The sequence below is a fragment of the Electrophorus electricus genome, chromosome 6 (genome assembly GCF_041902795.1).
Source record: "Electrophorus electricus isolate QZ-2024a chromosome 6, ASM4190279v1, whole genome shotgun sequence".
In the NCBI taxonomy this organism is placed as follows: domain Eukaryota; kingdom Metazoa; phylum Chordata; class Actinopteri; order Gymnotiformes; family Gymnotidae; genus Electrophorus; species Electrophorus electricus.
This window is the reverse complement of record NC_137502.1, coordinates 5744405-5769922: the sequence shown is the minus strand read 5'-3', so window position 1 is coordinate 5769922 and position 25518 is coordinate 5744405. Positions and strand designations below refer to the sequence as shown.

The 25518-nt window shown below is 43.4% G+C and overlaps 1 protein-coding gene across 14 annotated transcripts in view; it reads left to right on the top strand.

The window, feature by feature from the left end:
* hydin (HYDIN axonemal central pair apparatus protein) overlaps positions 1 to 25518 on the top strand; it is a 65028-nt gene that overhangs the window by 33694 nt on the left and 5816 nt on the right. For 6 of the 14 annotated variants that reach the window (XM_081715672.1, XM_081715675.1, XM_081715671.1 and 3 more), the window contains 49 exons: positions 506 to 639; positions 1707 to 1846; positions 1922 to 2058; positions 2149 to 2276; positions 3309 to 3503; positions 4095 to 4241; positions 5618 to 5857; positions 6314 to 6443; positions 7241 to 7414; positions 7539 to 7703; positions 8111 to 8269; positions 8375 to 8559; positions 8781 to 8894; positions 9047 to 9230; positions 9487 to 9628; positions 9939 to 10101; positions 10190 to 10423; positions 10831 to 11271; positions 11815 to 12051; positions 12262 to 12476; positions 12630 to 12812; positions 12921 to 13040; positions 13170 to 13329; positions 14523 to 14695; positions 15102 to 15300; positions 15500 to 15599; positions 15715 to 15814; positions 16490 to 16658; positions 16764 to 17005; positions 17087 to 17186; positions 17309 to 17516; positions 17951 to 18186; positions 18272 to 18423; positions 18516 to 18711; positions 18809 to 18917; positions 19145 to 19378; positions 19623 to 19996; positions 20639 to 20799; positions 20985 to 21079; positions 21249 to 21444; positions 21867 to 22088; positions 22843 to 22969; positions 23087 to 23252; positions 23472 to 23619; positions 23736 to 23943; positions 24286 to 24507; positions 24665 to 24834; positions 24926 to 25124; positions 25299 to 25457. In XM_081715672.1, coding sequence (XP_081571798.1) covers positions 506 to 639; positions 1707 to 1846; positions 1922 to 2058; positions 2149 to 2276; positions 3309 to 3503; positions 4095 to 4241; positions 5618 to 5857; positions 6314 to 6443; positions 7241 to 7414; positions 7539 to 7703; positions 8111 to 8269; positions 8375 to 8559; positions 8781 to 8894; positions 9047 to 9230; positions 9487 to 9628; positions 9939 to 10101; positions 10190 to 10423; positions 10831 to 11271; positions 11815 to 12051; positions 12262 to 12476; positions 12630 to 12812; positions 12921 to 13040; positions 13170 to 13329; positions 14523 to 14695; positions 15102 to 15300; positions 15500 to 15599; positions 15715 to 15814; positions 16490 to 16658; positions 16764 to 17005; positions 17087 to 17186; positions 17309 to 17516; positions 17951 to 18186; positions 18272 to 18423; positions 18516 to 18711; positions 18809 to 18917; positions 19145 to 19378; positions 19623 to 19996; positions 20639 to 20799; positions 20985 to 21079; positions 21249 to 21444; positions 21867 to 22088; positions 22843 to 22969; positions 23087 to 23252; positions 23472 to 23619; positions 23736 to 23943; positions 24286 to 24507; positions 24665 to 24834; positions 24926 to 25124; positions 25299 to 25457 — 8792 coding nt within the window. The other 8 variants (XM_081715674.1, XM_081715673.1, XR_014124093.1 and 5 more) reach the window with 8 other exon arrangements.

Here is a 25518-nt window from a genome sequence, read left to right as displayed (position 1 = left end):
AGGCCAGCCTCGCTAGAATTTTTGCTGATTGGGAATTTGAAGTCCGCTATAATGGTGCTATTAATCACATATATCTGACCCTGCACCAGTTCAGAGACCTGTGGAAGAATCTTATTGATCAAATACATCTGTTGTTGGGCCAGCCTGGAAATTTGTGAATGAGTGTGATTAATCTGTGGAACCTGCCTAGAATGCACATTTACACTTACTGGGAGCTCTGATCCAGACAAATGTCAGCAAATGTTGGTTTTGAAACGGAAATAAAGCAGAGGCTTTGATTGGGTATCGATTTGAGGTGCTGCAATGCGCTGCTTAGTCAGGCATCTGGTAGTAAAAAGTGCAGATCTTTGGTTTAATCCATGGGAGATCCTGAATGTTTACACCACAAGGTTGTTGCTTTTTACACAATCTAATTTTGCTCTAGGCAAAAACAAATGAAATTGAACCCTAATGTGCAGAATGACCTGCCAACCCCAATCCGGGCCGAATCTGTATCTGTGCATAGATGAGGAGCGCTATAGCTCTGTGCTGAAGGAGGCTAGGGAGGCAGTGGAGAGCAGAAGACAAAGAGAGGAGGCGCTGAGCAGACCTGGGACAGGATGGGCAGAGGAGCTGTGTGAAGAGGACTGCACCCCCACTGTGAGTGCCCTGATGGAGCCCTGCACACCACTGAGCACGGTCCAGCCCCTTTCATAAACCTATTAATTCCCCTGTATGTTTGTAATGTTCTACGTTTACACCACAGATGTGGCCCAAATCTGATTTCCTGACCAAATCCGATTTTATTGGGAGGCTGTACACATTATCTTGTTAATGTAACATATTTCCAACATTAATCTGAACAGATCATGATACTAAACTGACCCACATGCAGAAAATATCAGTGTTTCAGGTGGTATGCTCATCCAGAAGTAAACAAACAAAATGGAGTCAACAGACAGCCACTAGCTAAAGGTTAATGCTTACATTAATCTGCAGTAGATATAGCCTGCAAATTTGGAAACATTAAATATCCTACAAACAAAGAACAATAAGAAATGAACAAGAATGGATACATTTATTTGCAAATCTCTTAGTTCCCGCTAATTACATCGCTAGGAACATGCAATGCCACAAGCTTGTCGTTCCTAAACTTACGATTAGGTGACTGTTGCTATAGACAGATAAAACAGATAAAAATGGAGTGCTCATTTGCAATGTTGCCTCACTATCTTGGCAGCATGAAAATATGATGAATGTCGAGGTGGACTGACATAAAGGTTCATGACTTTGATCTTGCCGCTCATACTAAGTCACATTGCTCCGTATCAGACACATATTGGATTTCAGTACCAAATATGAACATGGCCTACATCAGAACTGAAAATGTTGTTTTTGCTGTTCACACTACCATGCAAATGATATGTGTCAGATATGGAAAAAAAGATACGATTTGCACTACATTTACCTGCTGTGGGAACATAACATAATTTATCAGGACCACAAACTTTTAATCTGTGTAGAAGGCAAATTCTAAAGATTTCCATGGTCTGTATAATCTGAAAAATGTGTCTTCGTTGGTGTTTGATTTGCATGTCATTTTGCTTCTGTTGTAACATTTGTTATTGACCATTTTGTTGGTTTGTTCACTTATTGAATATGTATGTGTGTGTGTGTGTGTGTGTGTGTGTGTGTGTGTGTGTGTGTGTGTGTGTGTTTGTTTGCAGTATGATGCTTTGTTGCAGATGGAAGTTGAAAGATTCCTGTTGAAGGAAAATGCCATAAACATAGAGAAATCCCGAAGAGATTCTGAGCAAAGAGAATCACCTGGATCCACAGATAGCAGATGGCGCAAAAAGCTACGCAGGTAAAATCACAGATTTTCAAAAGACCTTTGTTTTGACTGATGAGAAAGTGTGTTTATAAAGCATCATTCAAACAGGATTGTTTTGCCTGAATACATCTTGGACTTTGGCTATGTGATCCATGGCAATATTCCTACCCACATCATCAAAGTGACCAACACTGGGCCTGTCTCAGTGACTTTCAGAGCTGAGCACCGATCATTAGCAGGCACAGGTTGGTTCATGATGCATCACTTGGCTACTGAATGTAATGTCTTATACATTGAGCCTTGAGATGATATTATTGAGTTCGCATCCTTTCCAGGATTCAGTACAGAGTTAGACAGGGTGAAGAATCTGCCCTACTGTGAGACGGAGACATTTGAGGTGAAGTTTGATCCACGTGGTGCAAATTTGGATCTTGGAGAGATCAACACTGTCATGTCTTTACAGGTAGGGGAGCTCAACACTGTCATACATTTACAGACTGGGGAGAGCCCCACTTTCATGTCTTTAATGGTTGGGGAGACCAGCTCTGTCATTCCTTTACAGGCAGGTTAGATCAGTAGTCATACTTTTACAGGTATAGGAGATCAGCACTGTCATGCCTTTACAGGCAGGTTAGATCAGTACTCATACTTTTACAGGTATAGGAGATCAGCACTGTCATGCTTTTACAGGCTGGGGAGATTAGCACTGTCATGCCTTTACAGGTTGAGGAGATTAGCACTGTCATGCTTTTACAGGTTGATGGGAACAGTAGTCATGCCTTTGGAGGTAGGGTTGCTAAAGTGTTTAGGGAACAGGGGAAAGTTTGGATAATTAATTTCCTGGGTATGTTTGTCCTGCCTTTTCTGTGCAATATAAAGAAAATAATTTGAGTGTTAATTACTTCACGTAAACCTCAGTAAAGTGTTTTTTTGCAACTAATGAAAGAGTGTTCCACTTGTGGCTGTGCTTACTGAAATATCCTACACTTCATAAAACAATAAGATCTAAACCCTGGAAGATTGAGGGACTAACTCATATGGTTTTTGTTCGTTTGTATAGGAACTGAAATGGAAAGGTGTTGCCTGGTTGTTAAGAACTCTTTCTAACTTTAAAGCTCCTAAGACTTTGAATTAATGTGGCATCTGCTGCATTAATGACACTTTTCAGATAAAAAGGCTTCTATGAGAAAACTATTCACCATTCAAGTGTGATATTTAGCTCCTGGAGAGGTGGTACATGATTCTATAGCCTTTCACTTAACATAAAACACTTAAAACATTTTTCTGAATGTATCATTTATGTACATACATGTGTAGTGCATTTACTCTCCTTCATACTATACAAAAATAATGCACCCAACAATAATAATGTGATGAATGGAATCTAGTCAGAGATGGGTTTGTATAGTCTCATAACTAACTATTTTTTGATGTTATTGGCCATGTTAGTGTTTTTGAAAGAAGAGACTCCTTTAATACCATGTGTGATTGACAGGTTCTGGGCGGTCCTACAGTGCAGGTGCGTCTGCATGCTGTGGTCACCATGCCCTCCCTGACAGCCTGCACGGATGTGTTGAATTTCAACAGCGTGCAGTGCGGCATGTGCCAGGTGGCTACGGTGCAGCTGCAAAACCCTGAGCATGTGCCCTGCGAGTGGAGCATCAAGGAAGAAGAGCAGCCAAAGAGGAAGGTACAGAGACTTCCTACACTCCCTGGTGGGAGTACAGCATGTGGTGCCACTCATAACAAAACGTCCAACTGCAGTCCTGAAAACGTGGTGCAATGTGTCATTAGGCACTAGACATGCATGACATACGGGTTCTTGACCTTAGGCTTTCATTCCAAAGCATTGGAATTTGAAAATACCAGCAGATTATAATTCTTATAGCACAGTAATAGGGTAGTTTTCTGTCTTGGGTTTAACTTGTAAAGCTCACGGCAACAGCAAACAGCAGTGCAGGCAGTAATTGCCTCCACGTTCGGCATGAGCTGCATTTCTTTCTCTTCTGTTCACATAAATTCCACGTGGCTGTATTTTCATTCGCTAAAAGCAGGCGGGTTTATTGATGAATTATAGCTAATGACTAGTTATCCACAGTATTAGCTACAGCATTGAGGAACATTTCTCTATGTCACATTCATCTCCCTTGCATAATTATAGCTTTACAGATCCTAAAACAAGGCTAATCTACATTTGTGTGAGGGAATGTAAATGGTTCTCTCATTTCTTCAAGATTTTGTCACATAAATGACTTAATTATTTCTTTGGTTTTGTATTCAGACTGAGAGGCATGTCCCACTTCACCTGAGACGAAAGGCCCCTATAGAGCAGCCACCTCCACTTATCTTTGAGATGCTCCCATCCAGTGGTGTGGTGTATCCTGGGGACAGGGTCAATGTTCAGGTCAAATTCAGCCCTGCTGAAGGGGTAAGGTCAAACACGAATGCTCCGCACAGTAACTCCAGAATTACCAGGTGTTTGTTTTGGAGAATTTACCAGAATTTAATTTCATGTTTTTGTCCTGTCCAAGATCTAATACAGGTGAATTTGTTTTGGTAGTTCTGAATTCTTCTAACCAGCAGTAAACTGAGCTGATAGTCCCTACCCCATCAATAAAACTGACAATATGCTCTTATAAGGCATTAAACCTAATCCTAGAGAGAGCTTGTGCTCCCAACCCCTTTATCGGCTCCTATTTATATATCGTAATGCATATCTTGCCGGAAAGACTGGTGTATATTCAGTACTCATCCTTCCCATCGGGCCATGCGGCTGGCGCCCTGCTAGGTCTGATCAATGAGCCCAGAGAGACTCTGATAAGGGCTAAGCTGACACACACACCTATTCTTATCTCAGTTAGGACTGCTGCTTATTTCCACACACAAACGTACACACACACAGACCCACACACACTTACACGCATGCACAGACCTACACACACAAACACACACAGAGACACACACACAAACTTGCACACAACCTGCAATCACTGAAATATAGACACACAGATATCATAGAATGCTGTGTTTTGTCAGAGTGTTTTAGAGAATGCTGTGGTTTGTCAGAGTGATTCAAATGTATCAGTGTGGGAGACAGCATTATACCTGAACAAAAGATTATGCACTCATCTTTTAATACTGTATTGGATGAAAAACATGGTTCTACATGGCAAATATGTATTATGAAAAACCTAAAATATGAGCTTTGGACATAATTGGACATAGACTCTGTAGATGACATCAGTATTATAATGGGGAAAACTGAATTTTTAAAATGTATTTCTCTAGATAAATAATTTAGCAGATGACATGACAACGTTCACATTTACTTTAGTTTCAAAATGTAAAGAAAAATACACAAAGACTAAAAGAATGAGTGAACATCGTAGGTCCTTGACAATGACCTGTAATGCTCAGGTGAACTATTAAAGTACTGGCAAACAATTCAAACTTACCTCACACTATGATTACATGTTAAGCGACACAGCATTACATCCACATTCATGTAGTCACCCCCTGGTGCTGCCCAGAGGGTGAGATCCACTTTTGAGTTTCGACTTCTCTCAAGGTTTCTTCTTCATGTCAAGGTGTTTTTCCTTGCTGTTCTCATCCTCATCAAAGATCTAGATCCATATTTCTTTAAGAATGCTTTGTGAGAGTGTTCATTGTAAAAAGTGCTGTACAAACAAAATTGACCTGAAATTCCACTCACCCGAATAAGCAGGCAGTCAATAATTTGCCTCCCACATAGACATAGACCTGTGGGTCAAGTCATTATCCCTCTCATGTGTTTGTCCCCTGCAGAGGGCGTACAGAGAGACATTGGTGATAGCCGTGGCCCAGAGCACCCAGCGAGTTCTGCTGCTGGCCCAGGGCCAGGGCGAGGAGCCCCAGCTGGAGTTCTCCACCTCGGTGCTGGAACTGGGTCCTGTGCTTCCCTACAGCAATGGGGAGGAAGCTGAGGTGCTGGTGCGCAACACTTGCCCCTACCCCATCGAGTTCTACTCTCTGGACTTTGACAAGCAGTACCTGGAGGAAGAAAAGGTTCTGACCCTTTTTTAACAGTTGGTCTGATTGGTGGTTAAGAAATGTTTTTTTTATTGAAAGGAATGATTTATGTTCCAACAACAAGGTTTAACCTTTACCCTTGTTGTGTTGCAGGTGTCTGAAGTGCAATAAACTGTTGTGACTTTTAGGAGTGCTTCTTCATTGAACTAAATGACTACTCTGTCAGGGATTTGACTCACTTGCACACAACAGAAACCTCTTTTTGTACAGTGTTACCCTTTGGTGACACTGCATCAAGACAAGTCTCTCTATATAGCTCCGGTTCGATCTCTTCTGCGCGCCAAACCACACACCAAATTTCAAAGTGCTGTATCCCAGTTCCCAGACCTACTTAGCTGTGACAGTACTTTGAAGCACTCAGCTCACCTAAGGCCTTTCCTGTCTGCTCTGTTGTTATCTGAACTTGAGCCACTTCTTATTTGGTCTCCACAGATCCTGAGGATGATGAATGGTTATGACGCACAGAAGGTGTTGCTACTGCCCCCTCGTGCCCCTGGAGAGCCTCTGCCAGCTGAACTGCTGGACTACTACAAACAGAACAGCTCCCGGGAGCCTGGGCACGGTACAGCGTTTGCCTTTACACGTGCATTAAAGGATTGTTCGACCCAAAAGGTTAATGATTGAAAGCTGATAGGTGCCAAATATCATGGGCTCATTTGCAAAATTGCTAGCTATTGGCTTTTATTCAGAAAAAGCTTCAGCATTTTTTGCTTTATTGAAGTCATAGCTTATAACACCTGTGATTTGATCTGACATCCATGGCATTCTTATAGTGCTTTGTTTCATGTGCCTTTGATTCTGGATGGTACTGTGAGATGAATCATGATTTTGTATTGTGAAGATTTTGTATTGTGAAGATAGTATTGAATGGCCACATTTTAAGTGTCACCACTGATCTGTGAAGTATAGGTGTCTGTATAGGTATGTGGGTGTGGGTGTGCTATATTTTGCCCCTAGTGGCACACAGATGGAGTTCAAAACATTACCAACATAAAACCAGCTTTGTAACTCATCTTTAACAGTGATATACAGTATGTATGAAATTATGTCAAACCTAGCTATGTTATGACTTGTATACTCAACAAAAGCATTACCTTCTGTTTAGATTTTAAGTTCTGTTTTATCATGTTTTATCCGTGAATGCTTTTTGTGTGAAGTGTTGATAAAGTGCATACAACTCACTTGTACTAGATATGCTGCTTTTCTCAAAACTGGGAAATGCTGACAGATCTCTAGGTTTGTGAATGTGTACAGTCAGAGATCATATGCTATTCTTCATTCTTCATAAGAAAGGGATGCTTCCCGGTTGGGAAGTATCTTGGTTATTTTGGAACCAAGGAGCATCCATATGTCCTTTAGAGTCCAAGCCTGGCTCACCTAAAGAGGATGAGACTTCCAACACCAGGGAGAAGGGGGAGTGTGTGGCTCAAGAGGAGGAATTATCTAGCTCCCCACATGGAGCGCGACCCTTGGAGGATGACAGGGTAGAGACATCTGCTGTTCTATCCAAAGATATATCTCCCTCGGGTGCAGGTATGTTTCTGCTTAGTGAACAAAAGACTTATCTTCAGCACTCATTAATACTCGTTTAAAGCAATTTGCTTATACTGAAGCCATTATTCAGACAGAGGCAGATTCACAAAGCTTCTCCTCACAGACCAGTTCAAAGGGGACACAGGGGTGAGTTACGTGGGGGATCTGGAGGAGAACCCGGTTTCCAGAGCAATCGCCCACTACATGGGTGTGGATCTGTCCCCGGAGGGTCAGGCTGCTCACCATCGCAATGGCATTGGCATCATAGTGCATGGGGCTCCTCTTTCAGGTAGGATGCAGCGTTGTAATTAAAATGTATATAATATTTGGAGAGTTTTGAGTGAACAGCAAACCTATGCAGCCTTCAGTGCAGGTTAACACTGCTTTATATGCTTGTGGCTATGCTCTTTAGATTTGAATAGGCTTTGCAGTAACATGAACAGTAGTGTTTGTATGCAGGTTTCTGTATGGCACACTGCGTCAGTGTCTATATGGCACACTATATCAGTGTGTACATGGTGCATTGTGTCAGTGTGTATATGTTGTACTGTATAGGTGTGTATATGGTGAAGTGTATGTGTATGTGGTGCACTGTATCAGTCTGACAGTGTGCTCTTCAGCTTGGAAGTTTCTTTCTTTCTTTATCTCTGGTTTTGCCACTGGCCTGGTGAGATGATGGTGTGAGTCTATGTGTAGGTAAGACAGCCCTGGCGGTGAGTCTGGCGAGGCACTATGGGGCGGCGTGCCTGACCCTCGACGGTGTGGTGCAGGAGGCGGTATCGTCCGGCACCAGCGGTGCTGCCATGCAGGCCAGAGAGCTCATGGAGCTCACACAGACTACTGTGGAGGACACGGGTGAGGCTTGGAATAGCGTGCAGAATCCACAGCACATATGGGTTTGTTTGGCACAATAAAGCAGATTCAATTGATTTTCGGTGTGCTTTTGTGTCTTTGGCTCAGATGTGGCAGGTTCTGCTGGACAGGCTGTGGGAGTGCTCAGTGTGGAGGCAGTAGCTAGACACACAGCAGAGGGAGTTCAGGCCACTGACCGCAAAGCCCCCGCTTCCACTGTATCGACCTGTAACAAGACCAGCATCACTGGACCAAAGAATAACAACAGCTCCAATCCCACTGCTACTTCCATGGTATCTCTAATGGGATCGTACAGTACATAATACCAGCTACATAACCTCTAATGGGTTGGATTGATGCTGTTTGTAATTTACTGAATGTTATATTTTTCTGTGTTTTTGTTCAACCCTTTTCGCTTACAATAAAGAGGAGGCACAACTGTTGTTATGAATTAGAAGGGAAAATCAAGCATGTGCATGTGTGTGCGTAATTATGCTTTATTGTTTGTATACAGGCTGGGCAGGTTCACAGGGTACCGAGTGAGAGTATGAGCCAGAATGAGCTGGCAGCAATGAGCAGCTTACTGCCTGATGACCTGCTGGTAGAGATTCTGTCAGAGAGACTACAGGTAAGAACTAGCACAAAGTCTACAGACACTGGGAAATCACTTGGCAGTTGACATTAGTTTTTTCCTATTATGCAGCTGGCATGGTCATTTGTAGGTAATAAATACTCACTCTCCTGACATATTTTAATTATGCATCCCCATCCTGCCTTTAGCTTAGCGACTGTCACCGCGGTGTCATGATTGACAGCTTGGAGACGCTTTTCTGCCGCTCTCCAAGTGCTGCGCTCCAGATCATCCTCAAAGCCTTTAACAACCGCCAGCACATCTATGTGATTGACCTCATCAACAACTACTACGCCTTCAAAGCCACAGAGAGAGAACGTTTGCAGAGGGCAGGTGAAGTGGAAAAAAGATGGCACGATGGATAGGGAGAGAGGGAGGATGGATAAATAAAGAAGTAATAAAAAAGAATAATCCTTTAAAAGAAAATGAAAATACGAAGGATATTGCTGTGCCAGCTGCAACGGAAACATAGTAGTTAAACTGTAGTTACGCAGTTATGCAGATGTTGACAAATGTAGTGTTAGTGATAAATGGCTGAATAAACAATGAAGAGCAGCTGATGGTAAAAGCCATGCGTGTATGTGAACAGAGGCCTTACAGAGGGAGCAGATAGAGAGAGAACAGCTCCGTCTGCAGGACATGGATGAGGATGAGTATGATGCCCTACCTGAGGAAGAGAAAGAACAAATGGATCTCAGACACAGAGAGATGATAAGGGAACAAAAACGCAGGTAACCTGTTCAATTTGCCTATAGCAAAGATAGGACTCCCTCTTTGTCTAATAAATGAGGAACAATTTTAAATACAGAATGTTGTATATTGTACATTTTTAGCACTAGGTCAGTAATTAGGCTTTGTTATATTTTTAGGAAATTGGTTGTCTGTCCTTTATAAAAGGCTAAGTAATACTAATTCTAGATTAAAATTTTGTTCACTGGTAGATTGGCAAGGGTTTTAACTAGATCTTAGGATACTAGCTTTATTTTCTGGCCTGCAGAAGTGAGATGTAATAAGAATGGTGAGAATCTTATCTATGCCTAGTGCGCAGAAGAGGCTGGAGCAGGAGCAAGAGGAGCAGAGGCAGCAGGAGGAGATGGAGAGGCTCATAGAAGAGGAGGAGATGAAGAAAAAGAACAAGAAAGGAAAAAAGGAGGTGCCTAAAGACGACTCCTCAGGAAAGAGGAGCCAGCTGGGAGTGAAGCAGGTCAGGGCTGCAGCTAGTGAGAAATACACATGCTATTCCTAAAGATGATAAGCTTACAAAACAGTTAATTCCTTTGCCCTCTCTATAGTCCGCTGTTGCACTGCATTGCGAAAGCAAACTGGACCAGCAGCCAGCTGTGCCTAAAGAGGGCAGGGCGATATCTGCTTGCACAGATAACAAAGATGGTAAAGACTCACCTCTGGAGAGTGCCAGAGAGCTCGAAGATGGAGGCAGGAAAAAGAAATCCAAAGAAAACAAGGACAGCAAGCCAGGTGGCCATGAAGAGTCTTTGTTGACACTGGATGATCTGGAGAGAGAGCTGGTCAGTTTAAGCCAAAGTCAGGCCCATTAATGGGTCTTCTGTCATAAATGAAAACAAGAAGAGTATTGTTTTCATTGAGAAGCCTGCGTAAGAATCTTTTGTCCCCAATGTGTAACATTGCTTGCAATCACCTTAGAGTTGGCTGTTGAACAGAAACAACCCTTCCACATGCAGTCCTATTTGTTCATGCCTAATTCAACTATTGTATCACAAAAATGTTCTTGCTGTTTCTAGGTGCAGTAGCCTGGGATCAAATCACCAGGAAACACATAACAAGATAATCTGGTTATTTAGAGTCCCTAAACCTCTTAATTTGCATTAGCTGCACCCATTTGGATAGAGTTCCCTCAATCCTGTCCTAAATCCCCTGTAGTGATTCTAGCTTTGTTTGTGAATAATGTTAACAGTGCACAGAGGCCGAGAAGCAGCTGCTGTCCCGCTTCCGTCTCTACGAGCAGAGCCAATTGCATGTCCAACACGTGCTGCGGTACTGGGACCGGACCCAGGGCGTCCTGCTCCAGGCTCCCTCCTCTGACGAGCCGCCCCAGGAGCCCGAGGAGGCCGCCGAGCGCCGGGCCCCCTCTGGCAAGAAGGCCAAGAAGGAGAGGGAGAAGGAGAAAGCAGAGCGGGAGAGGCACGAGAGGGAGAGGTTGAAAACCGATGCTGCTGACCTTAAGCTGCTGTCGCCGGCGACCAGCCAGGCGCTCGTGTTGCACGATGGCGCAGAGGGCTCGGAGAGGGATTCGGCCCCACAGGTCATCCCCCATATCTGCGTCTCCATTAGCGGGAAGGAGCAGCCAGGCGGGACCGAGCTTCTCTGCAGCTTAAAGCTACCATCCCTGGAGGAGGTAGAGCAGGATTAGCTAGCCACTCAAACAGGATTGAGTCTGTTTGCCTTTGGCATTTGAACATAAAAAAGTGAAAGGGCAGTTTTCAAAGAGGCTTGAAGCATGGTAGGGTGTGCAAATATTAGATTAGATTAGAATAGATTAGATAGACTGTTGTCCCATAGGGACATTTGTCTTGGATGCTGCCGTTAAGAGGAGGAAATTGGTCAAGGTTGCTTGTAAATTCTGAAAGGGCCTTAAATGTGTTCTTATTTTCTTATATTAATAAAAACAGGTTAGGACATAAAAGTCTCATATCACTAAAAATCCCAAGTCTTGCAGGAGACTCCAAAAAATTAAATCCCACATCAAGCACTTTTATTCATAGGTGGGGAAAAAAATCAGATATCAATAACAGCACTGTTCTACATTTTGCTTTGTCAGCATGTTTACAACATCAACGTACAGTGGTAAATGAACATAGCATAACATGGGTTTTTGACAACATCATTATGCACTGCATCCTGAGCTGAGTTTGACTCTTTTCCAATGTTGTCCTCCTAGGTTTTGGATGGGCTGGGACTTGGACCCAGAGGTCCACCCATCCCTCCTCCTATGCTGTTCTCCGTAGTTCCATACCCCAAGAAGAGATCAGTGCCCTGTCCCCAGCTCACGTCCAGTGCTCACTCCCCAGCTCACTCCTTCACCTTCTTGGTGCCCTCGTCTTTGGAAGACCTGTCTAAGGAGAAGAAGGAGGAGGATCTGAAGGAAGAGGCCCCAACTCCCATGGTGCCAGCTAAGGTATACAGAATCTTTTGCAGGTGCCATCAGCAAGCAGTCAGAATGATTTGTGTTAAGGTTTAGTTATCTGTCCTACATACATCTGTGATGCATATTGCATGCTTCTTTTAGGTATGTATACTTTAGTTTGGAGGTTTCTTTTGTATGTAGTCTGTATATGAAAGCACCATTTGAATGAGAGACACAAGTGTTTGCATGTCTGCTTGTCAGGAGGAGGTGGCAACCCCCACTAAAGGCAAAGGGAAGAATGCGCCACTGAAGGACGTGCCTCTCAAAGAGAGACTGAAAGACAAGCGCCGATCTCCAGCCAAAAAAGGAGGCAAAAGTACGGCCTCTCGCTCTCCTCCACTCAGTGCAGTAACCTCCTTATCTGACACCGACCTGGGCAGATCTGTGGGAGACAGCCAGTCAGAGCGCAGTCAGAGGTACAGAACATATGCCACATGCACCCACACACACCCACATAGACAAGTATGCTTTTGTATATGAAAACGCAACAGTTGTCTTGATCAGTTTTTGCTATTTTTGACATATTTCTTGGCTGGTGTTGGGGACTTCCTATGGTCGCTCCACTGAAGGCTCACTCATTTCCGCTGGGTTGTCCCAGCGAATGGCGAGGTGACAATGAAGATCTGGTTTCGCTCAACTGTGGCTGGTAGTTTTGATCAGACACTTAGCTTCGAGGTGATGGGAACCAAACGCTGCTATCAGCTCTGCTGCAGAGGCATCTGCACCTTCCCATCAGTCAGCAAAGACCATAAGTATGTTATACCTGCAGATATGGAAAACAGGCCATTGGCTGGTGTCTGGAGCTCATCAAGATACATTTTTATTGTGTTGATAATGGTATTTATGGGTTTGTGTGGTAGGACAGTGTTTTCTCACTGTAAAAAGGTCCTGCAGCCTGGAAATGGCTTGCAGAAGACATACATCATCCGCTCAAGCCTGTACGACTTTGGCCCTTTGCTTTGTGGAAAGATCAGAGACAGGTACTGTCATGAATGCACTATCCAAGCAATTTTTAGTGACAAGAGTTTCATAGTGACTTGGTAAATAATTGAGCAAATTACACAGATAATTGTTCTCACTGTAATACAGCAGCTGTTTACTTTACATAGATACAAGGAGAGGAAATACCCAGAAAACACAGAAAGGCTAGTAATGCACAATAACTCCTCAATGGAAGCCGAGGTTTACTTCTGCTTTCAGCACGACACCAAAGCCACGACATTCATTCTGGACCCTTCGAGCATGGTCCTTAAGCCCAATGAAAAAAAGGTACGCCTTTCCATTCTCTCACTGACGTCCCGTATAAAGCCTATTTAGTTATTAAGCTGTTCTCTGGTTCGGCGAAGGCCTTTCTCACACACTGTTGTAGCAAAAGCACATAATTTTATGAATTGTTGAAAAGAGGCACCACCCTAAAATATAGAGAAAATATTAGTTCATTTCTTGTGCAGTGACCAAATACCATTGCTTCAAATATATTTGCCATGACAACCAACTTGTTGAATAAATGGAAAGTTTATTGGTCAAAGAATAAACACGTTATTGATGTTGTGAAAGGGGTGCTATAAACTACTATGACGGACTTGACTCAGGCGTACAAAATAGAATGAGAAAAGAATGGGGCAGAGGAGATAAGAACTGGGATCAGAGGGAAGAACTTTTGCACAAGCCAGAGAACTGTTTAGCTATGGTGCTAAGACTAGCTAGTGGTGAACGTCACTACCGGAGGGTTGCCTAAAAGGGGAGGAGATTCCTATTCCTATTATTGCATTGACTAACGAGGGGAGGAAATATTAACCTGGACATAATTATCTCTAGGAAATGCAACTCGCTATAGACACCACGAGACAGCATATGAACAGAACGAATATAGCAAAAAATTGATAAGATTAGATTCTGTGCATGATCATGGTCTTGTTGCAATGTTCGCGAGAAGCTTTCACAAGGGAGACATCAAATTTCAGTATTCCTTCGGGAATATGGTCTTTATACGTTTTTCTTGATCTAAGTATTCCAGGTTGTGAAGTCATCCCTAAATTCCACATGAGAGGTTTTATGACTTTGTTGGCCCCAGTCCAGGGCATTTGGACCATGTGTCTCGGCGTGGTAAAATACCTCCTTCTTTACAGAGTGGTGTGGAGACCTGATAAGGGAAAGGAGTAAACCAAGTGTGTGATGATCTGTCTCAGGGGTGAGGGTTCAGTCATTCCAAAAGGCAGCGACTGGTATTCCAGAGCATCTTGATAAGCAGACTTTCTTTGAGTGGTGTTGGGGTACCTTAGGTTTAATCGCAGGAGCAGGCTGCATCTTCCACTACACTGTCAAATCACTGTCAAAGTTAACCCATGCAGGCTCAAAACTATCTCTCTGGAGGTAAGATGTCACTTGGTATGTTTGCTGTGGAGTTGGGTATGTTTGTTCTGAGTGGAGTTGGTGTCTTTGATGCCCATACAATTTTACAGGAGCTCAGAGTATGGGCATACCCCACCACCCCGGGCCTTATCGAAGACAGTGTGATGTGCTATATTAAGGACAACCCAGAACCTGCTGTCTTTCGCATCGCCTGCAGAGGAGTCCGGCCAGAGCTGGAGGTGGACAGAAAGTTCCTCAACTTTGACAAGATTCTCCTTCACAGGTATACATCATCACACTCCACACTTTATATTGCTCAGGTTTCAACGTGTTTTTATGGAACTCTGAAGACATATTGGCTAATTGTGAAAGCGCTGGCTTTGTCAGTCCATTGGGTTGCTACTGTAAATTTCTTACATGTTTTGGTCTTAATAGTTTTTGGATGCATTTATGTTCCAATTTCTGAACATTATAGTTTCTGACAATAATATTTACCCAGATTCCACATCTGGCTTACATTAATGATCATGGCTTACATTAACAATCAGTGTGTTGTAGACCTCCTGGGAGCACATTTTGCTTATCCAGAACTAGCTTTTAATCAGGCTAATATATTCACCTATACTAGCCTGTAATGAAGGTTAAATTGATGAAACATGTTGCTCTCTGCCACGGCCTCACTCCTTCAGGAGGGACACACGGAGCCTATGTCTGAGAAATCCCACCATGCTCCCTGTGGTCTGGAAGCTGAGTGGTCTGGAGATGCTGGGGGATGAGTTCAGTGTGTCACAGGACCACGGTGTCATCATGCCCCACTCAGAGTTCTCCTTGCACCTGCATTTCCGGGCAATGAAGCCCATCAACCTGAAAAAAGCCATAAGACTAGAGGTAGTTCACTGAACCATTGTTGTCTATCTCTCAGAGATGAATCGTAATTATAGCGTATTATATTATTATATTATATTATATTATATATGATAGATGACTTGGTCATGATGCTGAATGAAAAGCAGTGAACTCTGCTGTTAACCTGAATTGCTCTATGAACATTTAAACTGGTGATTGTATGGATGTATGTGCTGAACAGGTGTCAGATGTAGAGAACATTCTTGGTATCGTCCACACGGAAAACATTCAGATCATTGCAGAGGCTTATGACGTTAATCTGGACATCACCTTTCTTAAAGGTACCTACAGTATCTCAGACAGCAGCCCATATATGTATCAGATCTATTGTATATATTTATCTAGCAATGAATCTCAATTTATTTTATATTCATAATTCATTTGAATGTATTATAGGTGCTGATGGTGGTCTGGATTTTGGAACAATCAAAGTAGGAGAAGAAGCGAAGCTGTCTGTTAATTTGAAAAACAAAGGCAAATATGAAATAGCCTACAAGTATGTACATATTGTCACGGAACGCTCTCCCCCCCCCCCCCCCCCCCCACAAGTCACGTAGTACGGCCTGCTGCGTGCAGGGCAGGTTCAGTCTTGTTTGTAGCCACACCCCCTTTGATGGCATGCACCTGCATGGGGTTTAACGTTTAGTATTTGTCAGTCTATTTAAACCCTCGTCAGTGCGTATCCTCAGTGCTTTTCATTGTTTGTTAGCGTCTGAGTAGAATGTTAGTATCCATGTTTGTGCAGCCATTGTTATTGTTTGTCTAGCCTGTGTTAATGTTGCAATCTTTATCATTAGCGTTGTGTGTTTATGTTCACTGTTAATGTTATGTGTGAATGCCACCATTGTCTTTTACGTTCAATGTCTTTAAATGTGTCACGAAGTCGAGGGAGTCTGTGCGTCCTGTTCTGTGCACTGCAGCACTCGGGCACTCGTCACACATAAGCATTCAATGTACAGTGTCCAGCCTATTTACCATAATGTCATTAAAGGCTCAGTGGTGACAGCGTTAAAGTAGGGCGATGTTGAAGTTCAAGTTCAAGTTTGGTTTATTTGTCACATACATAGTCATACACAGTATAACTCACAGTGAAATGGTTGAGGGTGCTCTGTCCAAACTGGGAAAAAAGAAAAACAGGGGTAAAAGAAAAACTGGGCTTGCATTGTTTCAGGTTCATGCTGGAGCCCACTGAGCCTGGAATGCCCAACCTTAACTCCATGTTCACCATCACGCCTCTGAAAGGCTCTCTCCACCCCAATGAAAGGCATACTTCCGTCCAGTTCATCTTCTGCTACAGCAAGGAGGTGTCCATTAAGGAGCAGCCAATCCTAAAATGCCAGGTCAATTGACCCCACCCCCTTTAATATGGCATTAGACCAATCATCGTACAGCATAATTTTTCCTTACCATGTTCTTATTGAATAACTGTTTGTCCTTTGCTCCAGGTGATTGAACCAAATATCGCAGAGGGTGAAGAAACAATTGTCATTATACCCATCACAATATCCGCAAAGTCTGTCTTCTCCAAGTACAGTCTCACTCCTCCAAATGACATCAACTTTGGTGCACTGATCCATGGCTCCCGCAAGATGAAGACGCTCACTGTGGAGAACCATGGTGACTTTGACATCCGCTTCATCATCTCCAGAATGTGCAAAGATTTCCCAGTTCCTGCACAGAGAAAAAGGTACACACAATGGCCCTTACTTACACTTTATTTGCCAGATTTCGTCTGGCGCTCTCTTATTGGAAACCTTACCTCTTAAAGCATGGGAAAAAAGCCATCCAGAGAGAGTCACTCTGCAAGACCATCTGTTCCATCCAAGTTACGCCGATCCGATTCTGTCCAGAAAGACTTTCCCACCCAGGTAGAAGGCATTCTATGAGTGTCAAAGTCAGTTTAACTATCATCAGATTGAAACCTTTCTTACAAACACTTACTTTATGCAGATGATTAATGTATTTGGCCTTATTCATTTTCTCTTGCCAGCAGAGCCGTATGACTATGGGAGTGTTCTCCTTGACGCCATGCTTTGGTGTCCTGTCGCCTGGTGCACAGCAGGTAGTCACTGTGGAGTGTGTAGCCGAGCAGACAGGCCACTGGAAGGAGTGCCTGGTTGTGGACATAAGTGACCGAGACCCTTCTGACAGCCCAGGAGGAATGCCCTACAGGCTGATAGCAGAGGTCTGCATACCAGGTTTGTGAGTGGAAAGATTCACTGTGCTCAGTGATGTCTTTGATAATTCAAAACTCTTCTTTTGCTGGTTCCATACACATGCTAATTGTGTATGCTATTGTGTAACATTTTCTCCTGATCCTGTGTCAAGCATATATTATACATGAGTACTTTGTAAGGTCATCTTCAGCTAGGGAAATTTAGTGATTTAGTATTCTTTCAGCAAAATGGAGAGTGAGAAATGGAGTCATTTTTATATAGACTTTAGGCCCTAACTGATGAGTAAATTATGAGACTACTGCAGCATATCCTCACAGCCTTATCTGATTTTGATCTAAATGCCTGTTATATGGAATGATTCTGATCATCCTAAGGATATAATCATAATCATAAATATGAAGTAAACATTTTAAACTCCTAAATGGTTTTCACATAAATTTACATTATTTTTATAGGAATAGCTCATAAGGACATTGCTTCCATCTTTGAGGAGCACCGACTATGTAAAAACAGTAACATGCTGCACTGTGAACAGTATAGAGATGCTATGGGCATCTATATTCAGGACGAGAACAAGTTCGTGTTCAACAACGTTCTGGTGGGCAGGTCGGCCAAAGCCCGCTTCCGCCTCTCCAACCCTGGCAAAGTTCCCTGTGAACTTAATCTCCAGGTCAAGGCTGTCCTCACCAAGGTGTGTGCATGTGTGCTGCGTCTGCAAACGTTAACAACATGCATTTATTGACTTTGACTTTATTTACTGGATCTGACTTCTCCAGATGTCTGTGCGCATCGCTGAGGTGTTTGAGCTTACCCCTACACGGATGACTATCCCCAGCCACTCGCATGCCTTCGCTACGGTCACCTTCTCACCACAGGCCATGCAGACCTACCTTGCTGTGTTTGAGGCAACCCTGGAAGGGGCAACCGGGTGAGCATGTGCTTAATGCAGACAGCTGCTTTTAACTTGGGGGTGCAGAAGGGTGTTTGACACGAGAAATGGCTCGCTCTTGTCTTTATTAGTCTGCTTCCTACGAGCAAGGGCAAGGTACTGGTGTTCGATTTGATGGGGGAAGGCAATCTGCCCTACATCACTGTTCTGAAACCAGTTCAGAGGAACAGCCAAGGGCAGCCGGTGCTGCATTTCAACCGACTGCTGGTAGGCAAGGGACAGAGCCTCCCTCTGGTTATCAAGAACATCAGCAGTGTGCCTGCACAGGTAATGTTAAAAGGCTCAAGGCTTTGGTTAGTGGCGTAGTGGTCTCACCTGGCTGGCATTTTCACCAATGTGATATCTCCCATTATGACTCCTTTAGGTTAGCATTGATCTACTTGACAAGATGGGAGTGTTTGCAATGCAGGCAGTTCCAGACACATCTGTATGCAGTCACATCTCCTCACACATAACCAGTGACCCTGGAACTGGTAAATTTGAGACTATTCACATAACTTACAAGATTCATATATATATATATATATATATATATATATATATATATATATATATATATAAATGTTTAGGTTAAATGTTCAAACTCAGCCCATCTCAACTTTTAAGAATCCACTGTAATAACTACTTGCTAAAGCATTAGTTTGCCCTTATTGAAACTTCTTCAGTAAGCAAACTGACAGACTTGAAATCTCGTTCACAGAGAGACAGACGGCTCATGTGGCCACTATGACCCTAAAGGAAGGGCAGCGGGTGAGGTTTGAGGTGGAGTTCTACCCTGAGGAGGCACAGCACTTCGAGGCCAATATTCAGCTGTTGGTGCAGGACAACCAGTATGAGGACACAGTAGTGCAGTTGCTAGGAGAGGGCTACTGTGACATCATCTCTCTGGACAATATCAGCAGTAAGGTTCTTCAGGACCAGGACAACGCAGAGAGTGAGCATCAAACTTGTCTTAAAGCTCTCAATCAGAAGCTGGGTCATTTTTGTACAGTGTTAAAAAAAATGACTATAAGCAATATTTCACTCAGCTAAGGCAAATGTTGACATTTTGCACATTTTAATTGCATAATTCTAACTATATCTAAACTCCATTAGCTTAAAAGTAAAGAGGCAGCAAAAGTCAGTAGGAACTGAATCAAGGCAATAGCCTTATCCCCATTATTCCTTTCCATTCACAGGACCCCTCACACCCAGATCCGACCTGCTGCACTTTGGAGACTGTCAAGTTGGCTGTCTTTACCACGAGACTTTCACCCTAAGCAACCACAGTGACACGGAGGTGCTACGCTTCGAGTGGCCTCCAGATGGCCCTCAAGTGCGCTTCTCACCCCGGATGGGCCACCTCCATGCTGGCTGCACCAAGGAGATTACTGCAAGTTTCTGCTCAGAGCAGCCTGTGGTGCTGAGCGCACAAGTTGTAAAGTATAAACTCTGCCAGATAGCCTTCCACCAGCCCGTGGACCAAGTGCCAGACTGGGACGACCGCCTCCGCACTGTCAAATGGGTAGAGTCAAGCACACGGGCCTCACTACAGCGACCAGCTAAGAGGAAGGTGAGAGGAAGTGATGAGAGTGCTGACAATGTTGACTCTTCTGGGCCTTTGTTCACATAGGCCTTCTGGCTCATTTTAATGGCTGTTCTGTAGCCAAGCATAATATTTTACATTTATGGCAATTAGCTTACCCTTTTCTCCAAGGTAACTTACAACAATGACAAAATATGACCTGCGCTATTGAGGGTTGAGGGCCTTACTCAGTTTTCCCAACAGTGGCAATCTGGTGATGGGGCTTGAACTGATAATTTTGGATTACTAGTCAAGTACCTTAAACACTGAGCTACCATCGCACCGCTAACAGTACATCTTGTCTAATGATGTGGATTTATTTCTGAGTATGAAAAGAGTAGAAATCTAAATACATTTATGAAATGTTAAATTACAAATTGCCATTGGCCAATAACTAATATTCTTCAGTAAGCCAGTTTAATTTACTGCACACCAGATGCTAGGGTTGTTAGCAATTTATGCTTTAGTTTGGCAGCATTTATGACTGTCAAATCAGTCAAATGAAAGGGCAGTCGTATACCAGGGTTAGTGCATACATCATCTATATAGCTCTCTCTGTAAATCAGACTGAAACACAGCCATAAATACTGAATACTCAGAAACCATCGTCTGGGGTTTTTCTGTTCTCAGGTGGTAGAGGCTGACCCAGAGCCTGCCCACTTGGTGTTGGAGAACTCCTCTAGAGAGCTGGAACTGAGGATCAGTGCTACGTGCAATTATGCTAAGTTCAAGTGTGACATTGAACCCATCCAATTCAAAGACACCATGCTCTACCAAACCAGAGTCTTCCAGTATGCATGACTTCACCAAAAAAAAACCTTATTTGAACAGCAGACACTGCAGAATCCGTTCAATTTACTGGATCCTGCTAGTGATCATCCATTATTAGGAATGCTGTCACCTTTTTGATATTCCTTTAATACACTTCAATGAGAATGAATGAATATAATGAATGTAGTTTGGGTGATGCCTCTAGGATGCAGATGGCCAACCAAGGCACTGTGGAGCTGGAGTATTCCTGGCAGGTTATCATGGATACCTTAGGGAAGCCTGGGGGTTTTAACCAGCAAGGTACACTTTTATTATGCATCTCACATCAGAAATAGCTAAATTCATTACTGATTATATTTATAATACCCCAAATTCCTTGACAGATATAGACCTTAATGTCTCAAAATGTGTATCTAGATTGATGTTTGTTGGTGTTTCAGTTTAAGTTTATTTTACCATGCTTGTACAGGCACGACCCCTCGCTCTGGGCTGCGGCCGGCCAGCTCTCTGGTAAGCGTGTCCACTCTGCTGCTGGGAGATCCTGAGCTCCCGCCCTTCAACGTGGAGCCCAGTGTGGGTTTAATCCAGGCTGGAGCTAGCCAGACTTTTAGCCTCCGCTTCTCCCCTCTGGAAGTGGCCCATTATGAGGCCAGGCTGGTGTGCAGGTTTGCCAATACAACTAAGATACATGTGATTAACATCCCAAAGAATCTTTCACTCACTGGATGTAGCTCCTTTCAACATCTATTCTGTTAGTTAACTAACTGTCTTATGACAAAACAACTACTTTTATGAAACTGTTTCTGTAGTCCATTTCATCTATATCTTAAATATTTAAAATTATAAACACACTTAAACTGTACTCATTCAGCACACTAAAGAGATACTTTGCCAAAACTTCTTTTACATTGCTGGTAATGAATGATTGGTATTCTACAAATGGATCATCTCAACCAGTGCCTATTAGTGCTCATTCTCTGTCAACCAATTTAGCACTTTTGGCAAAAGTATTCCCTACATTTTCTGACCAACACTTCAGTAGTTGTATCATACCTGGGTAACAGCGTTTGCTAAATTGTCTTGGCAGCATTCCCAATCTGCAGGGTGAGCAGGGGCCTGTGATCACGGTGAGCGGACGCTGCTTGCTGCCCTACTGCCACTTCAACCTCGAGAACTCAGACTATCTCAGCATGAACAGACGCAACCCCGAGCTCCGTGGACCCCATGGGGCCCCACCCAGGACCACTTTGGACCCCGATACCAAAGTCATAGAGTTCACATCTTTGGGGGTTGGCACAAGTGTCTGCAGGTAAGACATCAGCAGTACTAATCTTATAAAATGTTGAAATCTGGTCCTAACCTAGGAGCATTGACACAGATCGAACCAAAATTAAAAATTCTAGGTGTTTTTCTTTTCCTTTTTTTTAATTCAGACCTAATAATTTATCAGCAAATTAACTGTGTTGTTAAGATCTGTTTTTACCAACGTAATGAAATAGTTCATTTCAAACCATTTCTTTCTTTCTCCCATTTCTCTCTGGAACATGTAATCAATGATTTTATAATGGATTTGTAGATGGCTACAATTCTGTGTACATGGATGTAAAATGGACAGGTTCCATCTTATACTGCTGACCTACTCTGATCATTCTCTGCTCCTTGCTCCATGAGGTGCTCAGACCAGTCAATCATGATTGTTCCACACTCTCAGCTCAAGGCCAAAGGGTGACTGCTCCATTACAGTTGCTGTGCTGAGGCTGTGGAACAGCCTGCCACTGAACATTAAATCTGCTCCCTCTACCGAGACGCAAAACATACTGTACCTCATACTCTAGCATTTTAACGTTGCAGACAGTATGGGCATTTGCTTGTGTTATACCTTTGGTTTGTCCTGGTATTATTTGTTTCCTTCCATTCTTAACTATGTTCAGCACTTGGTCGGCTTTTGTCAATTTAAATATGCCCTATAAATAAATTTTACTTACGTTAGTTAATTACTATTATTATTATTACTCTGTGTTAGTAATTGCACGGATGGTTGTCAAACTTCATTCTTTCTGCAGGGAGTTCAGCATAATAAACCCCACCAACAAGCCATATTCATTCTTGTGGAAATGTGAAGATTCTGAGGCTAAACCCTTCACCTGTCTCACACCGAACAATACCATTCAGCCTGGCAAAAAAGTGGATGTATGGGTTTACAGTACAAACTATATACATACTGTATCCGGTAGATTTAAATGTAAACTGCCTTGCTCTTTATGCTGTATTCATGCATATCTCTGTGTTTGTAATGCCCTACCCCAGGTCTCATTTCGATTCCATGCCCACGAACCAGATCTGGTGGAGTCGTTCTGGACCTTCCTAGTCCCCGAACATAAGCTTTCTGTGCCCTTCCTGCTGGTGGGCGTGGCTGATGATCCTATGGTGTATATTGATCATGCTCACCTTAACCTGGGAAGCTTGCTTATCGGTGAGATTCCAACTGAGTAACAAAGCTGGGTGTGAGCCTGCGAAGAGTAGAAATCCTAAAGATTTACAGTGTTAGAAGAAAGTATATAAATATGTGAGTGGTGAAAGGATTTCTGTTATTTTACCTAATTTAATTCCAACAATCAGCAGCTCTTAATTAGACATAGGTGATTAAAATGATAGCATGGCAGTGGCATGTGTTTTATCTGTCCACATGCAGGTCACAAAATGCATAAAACTGTCTACGTGGTCAATGGCGAAGACCAGCCCTTCCACTTCACCATCGAGCAGTTCTCTCGCTACTCCGAGGCCTTCAGAGACAGCCTGCTGCTAGAGCCCATGGCAGGAACAGTGCCCCCTAGAGACAAGTGAGCAGCTGACACCCTCAGCACACTGAACTCACACCTGTGCCAGCAAAATGTCACAGGAATCACATATTCAGTACTCATTTTCTTTTGAAGATAAAATACTTGTTTGCCTGCAGGATCCCCTTGGTCATATCCTTCACACCAATGCAGGAGGGACCAGTGATGTTTAACTTGCTGGTGCCTATCAGAGGAAAAGCTCAGCCCCTTACCATGAACGTGAAGGCGGAGTGTTACAGCATGAATGCCTATGTGCAGTACGAGAGTCCGGAAGGAGTCATCACTGAGCTCTCTGACACCAACATCCACCTTGTGGACTTCAAGCTGGTGAGCTGGGGGTGATGCTGAGTGTTTTTTGTTTTGGGTTTTTGTTTTGTAGTTGATCTGCTAGTGAATTCCTGGCCTACATTTGCTGATCTGCCACAGAATCAGATATGACATTCAGCATTGAGTTAAATAAAGGTGGTAAATAAACTGTTTTTCCCAACCTGAAAACTGGCCTAACTTTATGCTGCATGTTGTTTTTCAACTGTAGCCATGGAAGATCAGTTCCTATTGACTGAATTTTAATGCACTGACCTATTAGATCATTGCACGTTCTTTAGACTTCCATTTACATGGCTTGAGCAGACAGGTTTTACCTCAGTGTCATTTCTTCCCTTTGGACAGGTGGAGCTAAGTGATAGGTCCACCTGTGCCTTTTTGGTGTCTAACCCGGGAAAGTTCAACCTGGACGTGCAGTATGAGCTAACGGGACCTGCAGATCTGCAGCGCCACCTGCAGGCCGAGCCCAGAACAGCCGTGGTACCAGTGGGAGGACAAAGTCGCTGCGTCCTCGGCTTCTTTCCCCTGCAAAAATGTGACCTTAAAGACGTTGGCTTCTTAATCAAGGTGCCTTAATCCATGTCTCTCTTTCTATACCTCTCTCTCTCTCTCTCTCTCTCTCTCTCTCTCTGTACTTTTGGAGGCCTTTCTTTCATCTTTCTTTTTCATGTCTTTTCTTTCTGCAGTGTATTTTGGTTTATGCCCATGCTTTTCCTCCCTGTAGGTGAAGAACGGCCCAGTTTTTCATTGTTCTCTGCTGGGTTCGGCCTCCCCTCCCGGCCTGGAGTTCTCCTTCGTCAAGTTCAATTTTGGAATGAGATTTATCTACTGTGCTGGCATGGTCCCTACCACACACACCCTGGTTATCAGTAATAAAGGGGAGAGAGGAATCAGGTAGACAAGGCTCATATAGTTTATAGTACAAATAAATCTTTTGTACCATAGTATATATTTTCATGCTATGTTTACCTTTCATTTGCCACAGTGTTGAATGCTTATTCTCCAACACCCCTTTCCTGGAAGTGAGTTTCACCCCTGAGGTGTTGCCCCCTGGTGGTCGCATGGAGGTGTCTTTCACTTTCTACCCCCGAGAAGCAGTGTCCTACCATGAGAAGGTGGTCTTTGATATCAATGAATGTTCCAAGCAGGTAGTGGAGATCTTGGGACAAGGAATAGAGATGAAGGTGAGAAAGTGAAGTTCTCTGAACTGCTGTGAAGGGCGTCGAGTATTTTTGATTATATCTGAATGAGCTTTACAGTACAGTAGTTTACAGTACAGTCTGACCTGCTTTGAACAGGTTGCGTGTATGAACTCTCAGACCTTTTGCTGTCGTGTGGTCTTTGTCGGGCTCTCACAGATTGACATTGAGGATCCAAAGCAGAAGGTGGTGAAAGTGGGGGCCCTGCAGGTGGGCCAGAGGAGCAAAAAGCTTATCCCTTTGATCAACAACAGTCGCTCACCACTGACCTTCTCTCTCCTCTTAACTTCATCTACACACGCTCTACTGGACTCTAAGGTAGGACGCACATATGCGCGCGCACACATACATACACAAACACAAACGCACACAAACAAGC